Genomic DNA, 7,196 nt, shown 5'->3' on the forward strand with positions numbered 1-7,196 from the left:
TGGCAGCTGAGTTCTGGACAGTCTGGAGTCGATCAATAGATTTTTGGGTTAAACAGGTGAAAAGGCTGTTGCAATAATCCAGGCGTGATGAGATGAAGGCGTGTAAAATGGTCTCGGTGTCCTTAAAAGTTAACATAGATCGAATTTCTGCTATATTTCTAAGTTGATAAAAACATGATTGAACAAGCTTTGTGGTGTGCTGCTCGAAATTTAAATTACTATCAAACCAAACACCAAGGTTCTTTGCCACAGGCTTAATGTGATTTACTAGGGAACCAGCAGATGGCAGTATTTGATTTGCCATCTGCTGGGACACGATGACCAGGATTTCTGTTTTGTCTGAGTTCAGCTGGAGGAAATTATTTGACATCCATTTTTTAACTTCACAAAGGCAGTTGTTAAGTGAACTCAGCATTCCAGGGTCTGTGGTCATCAGCATCATTGTCAATAAGCATGCCGGTGATTGGATGTCTAACATTGCACATCGTAGAGGCAGGCAGTACAAAAACATTACATTATGTCCAGAGACAGACCAGCTGCTTATCTGCACAGAGGAGTGAACTTTGTGCTGCTTGTTCGCTAACCAGTACAGCTAACGAGTATCTGCTCAAGGCCGTTCACCACATCATCCACTGGGATGATGTAATAATGTTCCTTTCTATAGTTATTTATATTTTTTTATATATTCCTATCCTATACTACTAATTTTACTGTAATGTGTGATGTAATTTTCAGGAACTGTTATGGAAGTCAAGGTATCGGTACCGATATTGTCAGTGCTGGGCCCCAATGCAGGATGGTCAAACCAGGCCTTCCCATAACAATCACAGTAACATAATGTAAGGTCAGTAGTGAATTAAAGAAGTGAAAGCATGCAGCTTTAAAATGACCAGTAACAGTGAGATGCACTGCACAATTAACACCTAAATGAAGGCCAATGCCAAGGCTAAGACAGGGATAGACGAGCCTGTTTTATTAAATCGCTGTCGGGAGCACCAAAAGACATTAAACCAGTGACAGTGCACCTTCACACATATAAAAACATGTTCCTGTCGGTGACAATGACACATATGAAAAATGATAATGATCAGTGACAGTGCACTACATCGACATCATTGACATGAGTCATGTGAGTGAGTGAGCTAAAAACAATCTACTTGCTGTTGGCTATGTTGTATGTCATTTCCAGGCAAAGAAACACCTAATATTACAATATAAAATGTGTTTTAAAAAGTACAAACTCAGGCATATAGCAAGTACTCACCCATCGTTTGAGTGGTTATGTCTCCAGTCTGATCTCCCAGCTGACAGGTACGTGGTTTGTTTTCATGTTGTAACAGAAGTGCATATTTAACAGATTCGGTGTGGACAGAGAGCGCCCGATGTTACACGTTGCAACACGATAATGACACGGTGAACACTGTGGAATTGCACACTAACAGATCCTTGCTTGCCTAAGGGGTCTCGGATGCAGTCTCTTTGCTGCTGCTATGCCTTTGAATACCAGGGTTGTGACTATAATATAATGAGGATGGATATCCTCCCTCCAGGAACGCTGAGGAAGCAGTGGAGCAGAGGGATGATGATAAAAAGAAAGCCAAAGTGACTGAGACTGTCAGAGAGTCGCCAGGTAACAGTAATGATGCCTTGTCAAAAATATCTTTGCTTTCTTTTTCTCTTCCTCTGTGTGTATCAATCAGGTTTTTCTCTCTCAGCCTTTACAGGCTCTCCACACTACAGTGAGGATTTTGAGGAAGAGGAGAATGGAAAAGACCCAGTGGAGGAGGTTTGTAGGGGGGATCTATAATTATTTAGCTATCAGGTGTTTTTTTCAACTAATGTGTGTCAATCACACATCAAAGTTGAGTGAGTTGTTGGAAATAAAACACATATTACTGTAAATTAAACTTTCTCTGTCAGACATGTAAATTTTGGTGAAGCAGTAACATGTGGAGAAGGAACATCTTTGGTCTGCACCACAAGTGATATTGGCTGGCTGGTTTCAGCGAACTGGGTCAATAGAAATTGTGGTGGCATAACTGAGGCTTTGTACTTTAGCTTTCTCTTTTTAATACGGACATATCACATCTTGCTACATGATTCAGTAATTCATACTATTATCTGTTTTTCAGAAATCTAAAATGTCTCCAATTCTAGCCAAAGGTAAGAGAAAATGCAATGATATTTCACTGAGGTCATGAGTGAGTGTCAGGAGGAATAAAATCTCAGAAGACTGAGGCAAACAAGCTGTACACAGACTATACCATTAAATAACAGAGCACCACAGTGGATGCCATGTTAATAATACTAATAATGGCCTCACTACCTACAAGGTGTAAGTGTTGGTAATCTCATTCAGTTTTCATTTAAATAACATTAAAATAACAGTCTGCCCACTGGATCAGTAAACCCTCCACTTATTAGTTCTTTACTTATATATGTCTCTCACTCTTTCTTAACTTTTATCTCAGTGTCTCTCTATGATTCCTTGGATGACACCAGTGGAGAAGAAAAAAGAAAGGACACAGCAGGATCTCTGGACAGAGGTAACACAAACAAATAGGGTCAAGTGAGGAAGAGGAGAGTGCTATCCAGTTGCATAAAAGGTGCAACAAATCAAATACCAGACAGCACACTTTCTCTCACCCTAACCAAGTCCTTAGAGTTGCTTAAACATTACCATAAAAGGAATCAGCATAATGTAGTTATTGTGAGTGGATGTTGGAGGAAAACAACATCAGTCAACGAATTGCAGATACATTCAGTATGAACATTACAGATTTGTTTACTTATGTTGTTGATAAAAACTAGAGCCCGACCGATTGATCGTTTTGCAGATATTATCGGCCGATATAAGCTACTTGCAGATATATCTGCATCAGCGTTTATAACAGCCGATATATGACTATTAAAAAGAGAAACGGAGAGTCGGATCCTTCCCTCATGTCGTGAGTGTTGCATAGTTTGCCCACCAGAGGGTGCTCTGCAGCTCCTCTGTAAATGTTAACAACATTGCAGCACCACAGAACAAAACATCAGCTGACCGAGGAGCTCCTGGTAGCTCTCACACACACAAAGAGTTGTTCATTTGTCACGTCAATTACAATTGACAATTAATTGAAAATTATTAAAATAATAATAAACTCAGCCCTTATCACTTCTCCTCTCCTGAAAACATGTGTGTTTAACGTATTCTAAATGGATCTGCGAGCTGCTTGTCTCTACTTACAGTCGGTGTGTCAGAAATTATTAAACCAGATAGGACATGTAAATAAACGTGAGCCGAACAAGAATCTAACACGGCTTCCTGCCTAACAAAGTTCTCTAACGTTACCTCTTCTTTTGAATGTGAAACGTTAGTGTAAAATCTCAAAGTTGCAGGTCCTCCTTGTAGACCGTCATTTAGTATTAGATTAATTCAACAGCATCGTTTCCTCTGTGTCACTGTATCATAGACGACAGGTTATAGAGCCAGATGGCGGTGAGGAATGGTTTCTCGTAGCTTTGAATAGAATTAACAGTACTGTTAAAGGGATAAACGAGATGTGAATATGCTACATAGTAGAAAGTAGTCACTGTATGTAAGGTAATAACCATTTCATGACAAAAAATATATACATCATTTTTTTACCTATGTAGGAGAGCCCTGTTTATTATATTGGTATATGGTATTATTATTAGAGTAGTAGAGTAGTTTCTGTTTTGCTGCCCCCCACAATACACTATTTACTTTAATGTTCATTAGTAGTAGTACTCAATAACAAATCAGATATTTAAAAAAAAATCTGTAGTTTTATGCATTTGACTCTTATTTTTCAAAATTGTAATAAACTTTGTTGTACTTTTGTTGAAAGTTTCTTTTTATACTGCATTATGTCATGGTATCTTGGTATGGTCTCAACACAACATTTTTTGGGATAATCTTTGTTTATGTCATTTGTTTCTTAAAATAAGGGGAACCAACAATATCAGCCAATATATCGTCGGATTTTAAAATCCTCAAATATCGAAATCGGTATCGGACTTAAAAATCCCATATTGGTTTGCCTCTAGTAAAAACATAACCATTGGTTGCATTTTGTTTCTCTCAAAATGTATTTGTTGTTAGAAATTAGTTAGGGATGTCCCCAACAAGATTTGTTGCCGCTAATCCTGATCCGAGTCATTTAATATTGAGTGTCTGCAGATACCAAGTCCCGATCCGATACTTGTATTTTCCTAGATAATACTGTTACACAGTCACAATTCTACTACATTAAAGGTTAGTCACTTTCTCTCTGTCAGGGACCAAACGGTCAAGCAATGAGGAGAGCAGGAGTTTTGGTTGAAAACGTTCTTTTTACTTACCCATAATGCCTAACAACAGAAACCAAGAATTTAACATCCAGACCTATAAAAGAGGTCAACAAGTATAACTATACTCAGAACAGCAAACAACAAAACAAACTGACCTAAGTGAATGACACACAAGGGAACATATATAGTGGCATGGCCAAACCAATTTACACACAAGGGGGAAATAAAATGGACGCCAACTACTACAAAGTAAAACAAACTAAACCCAACCCCCCCCACCCCCAACATGGCAGCACATGGCACGGCTTGATTGGCAGGCCACAGGATATATCAGTCCTCCAGGCATGTCTTCCACCAAGACAGACCTCCCTCCAACATGGTAACACAAAAAACAATAATGATTAATATAAAAAAAAATATTAACTTACTAACCCTACAATGTGAAAATGTGTGTGCTCCATTTAAACAGTTTTTGGCAAATAAATGTATATTACAACTGAAATACACTGTGTAATCTATAATTGGAAATCATGAATTGTCGTCAAAAGCAAAGCAAGATGTATGGCTTGCGATTCGCTGACGCCCAACAGCGCTGCCAAGACGTCTACAGACTTATCTGACGACATCTTTCTGTGTAAGGAAATCATTCCTTTACGGCTTTTCGTCGTCGTTTCCATGGACACAGTGAATAAACAAGGCTGCGCAGATGTGAAAATGAAATGATTCCTGGAGAAGTATGGAATTTTGAAATGGAAAAAGTGTAGTAATCCTGCTTATTGGAGAAAGCGTTGAATAAAGATGCCTCAGTCATCCTCTTGTAAAACTATCCAAATCTTTTACACAGCAGATATCATTCCATAGAGATTTCAGTCTTACTCGGGACTTCATCAAAATGTAAGCTATGATTTACTGTTTCTGTTGTTTGGGTTTTCTCACAATAAACCACTGAGCTTCTGGTTGTTTCTTATCAGACCTGGTGGGGATTTCACGATTGGTTGCAATGACCCCACAAGATCCTTTATTGTTTTATCTTGCATTGGTTTTTATACAGAGTATACTAAATTTGTTTTCTGTACAGGCCAGTTGTATGTGCAGAGTGGAGGCTCAGATATGGAGGCTCTTCATGAGGCCTACAGACAGATTCATGTTGTGGAAGATTCAGATGACCATAATCACCATTATCCATCTCTGGAAGAGAGGGGGAGGATCAACAGAGTTGCTTCACCATCCTCCCCTCCTCAGCATGCCGGACAGTCTCTTGAGCCTGCTTCTACTAATCAATCAGGTCAGACACTACCATGGTAGAAACAGTATTTGGGAAATGGTGGACTTTCTCTGTATGTAAAATTCATTTGTCTAACTGGAGGAGTGATGCATCTGCAAAAGTTACATCCCAGTTAAGTGGCTGACACGTCTGTATTTAAAGATTGAATGCGTCAAAATGGTTCAACAAGACTGTTTCATTGCTATTCCTCTAAAGCATCTGATAAATGCCTCCATTTCTGAAATTTGAAATCGTTTACAGCTGTCAGTACCCACATTCACTCTGTCATGCTCTGGTCAATTCCTTAAAGAGGTGGTATTGTGTTCATTTTCAGGTTCAAAATCCTATTTAGGGGTTGTACCAGAACAGATTTACAGGTGATTTTCAAAAAACACCATATTTTTTGTCATACTGCACATTGCTGCAGCTCCTCTTTTCACCCTGTGTTAGTGTTGTAGTAAAAGTGGTCTTAAGACCGGTCTTGGTCTTGAGACCGGTCTTAAGACCATTTTTTGATGGTCTTGGTCTCGTCTCGGACTCGACCGCATTTGTACTCGGTCTTGTCTCGGTCTCCGACATTGAGGAATTGGGATTTTATTTCAAGATCATAACTTTGGGAATATCAATAAATTGCTTTTGAATTGTCTGCCTCTTCAAAAGGCATCATCTCCTCTGTTTGTACTTGTTGGCAGGTCTCCATCACTACATGGATGTTACTACAGGCAGTTGCAACATTGCCACTACTAGTTGTTATGTAAACATTTCAACTAAAATTGGTTTACTGGTACATTTCAGACTTTTGTCTCTTAAAGCCGTGGTGGAAACCCCTGATAACACAGTGGTTTTGGTAAGATCATGTACAGGTGCTGGTCATATAATTAGAATATCATTTAAAAGTTGATTTATTTCAGTAATTCCATTCAAAAAGTGAAACCTGTATAATGTATACATTCAATCCACACAGACTGATATATTTCAAGTGTTCATTCCTTTTAATTTTGATGATTATAACTGACAACTAATGAAAACCCCAAAATCTGTATCTCAGAAAATTAGAATATTGTGAAAAGGTTCAATATTGAAGAGACCTGGCGCCACACTCTAATCAGCTGATTAAGTCAAAACACCTGCAAAGGCCTTTAAATGGTCTCTCAGTCTAGTTCTGTAGGCTACACAATCATGGGGAAGACTGCTGACTTGACGGCTGTCCAAAAGACGACCATTGACACCTTGCACAAGGAGGGCAAGACACAAAAGGTCATTGCTAAAGAGGCTGGCTGTTCACAGAGCTCTGTGTCCAAGCACATTAATAGAGAGGCGAAGGGAAGGAAAAGATGTGGTAGAAAAAAGTGTACAAGCAATAGAGATAACCGCACCCTGGAGAGGATTGTGAAACAACCCATTCAAAAATGTGGGGGAGATTCACAAAGAGTGGACTGCAGCTGGAGTCAGTGCTTCAAGAACCACCACGCACAGACGTATGCAAGACATGGGTTTCAGCTGTCGCATTCCTTGTGTCAAGCCACTCTTGAACAAGCCACAGCGTCAGAAGCGTCTCGCCTGGGCTAAAGACAAAAAGGACTGGACTGCTGCTGAGTGGTCCAAAGTTATGTTCTCTGATGAAAGTAAATTTTGC

General features: G+C 39.3%; 1 protein-coding gene across 1 annotated transcript in view; it reads left to right on the forward strand.

The window, feature by feature from the left end:
• Nucleotides 1-7,196, forward strand: part of LOC123968627 (centrosomal protein of 162 kDa-like) — a 16,052-nt gene that overhangs the window by 8,158 nt on the left and 698 nt on the right. Inside the window, exons 7-11 of the mRNA XM_046045494.1 lie at nucleotides 1,551-1,630; nucleotides 1,716-1,786; nucleotides 2,133-2,163; nucleotides 2,472-2,546; nucleotides 5,375-5,581. Coding sequence (XP_045901450.1) covers nucleotides 1,551-1,630; nucleotides 1,716-1,786; nucleotides 2,133-2,163; nucleotides 2,472-2,546; nucleotides 5,375-5,581 — 464 coding nt within the window. The remainder of the gene's footprint in view (nucleotides 1-1,550; nucleotides 1,631-1,715; nucleotides 1,787-2,132; nucleotides 2,164-2,471; nucleotides 2,547-5,374; nucleotides 5,582-7,196) is intronic.

This window comes from Micropterus dolomieu, linkage group LG03 (genome assembly GCF_021292245.1).
Source record: "Micropterus dolomieu isolate WLL.071019.BEF.003 ecotype Adirondacks linkage group LG03, ASM2129224v1, whole genome shotgun sequence".
Classification (NCBI taxonomy): Eukaryota; Metazoa; Chordata; class Actinopteri; order Centrarchiformes; family Centrarchidae; genus Micropterus; species Micropterus dolomieu.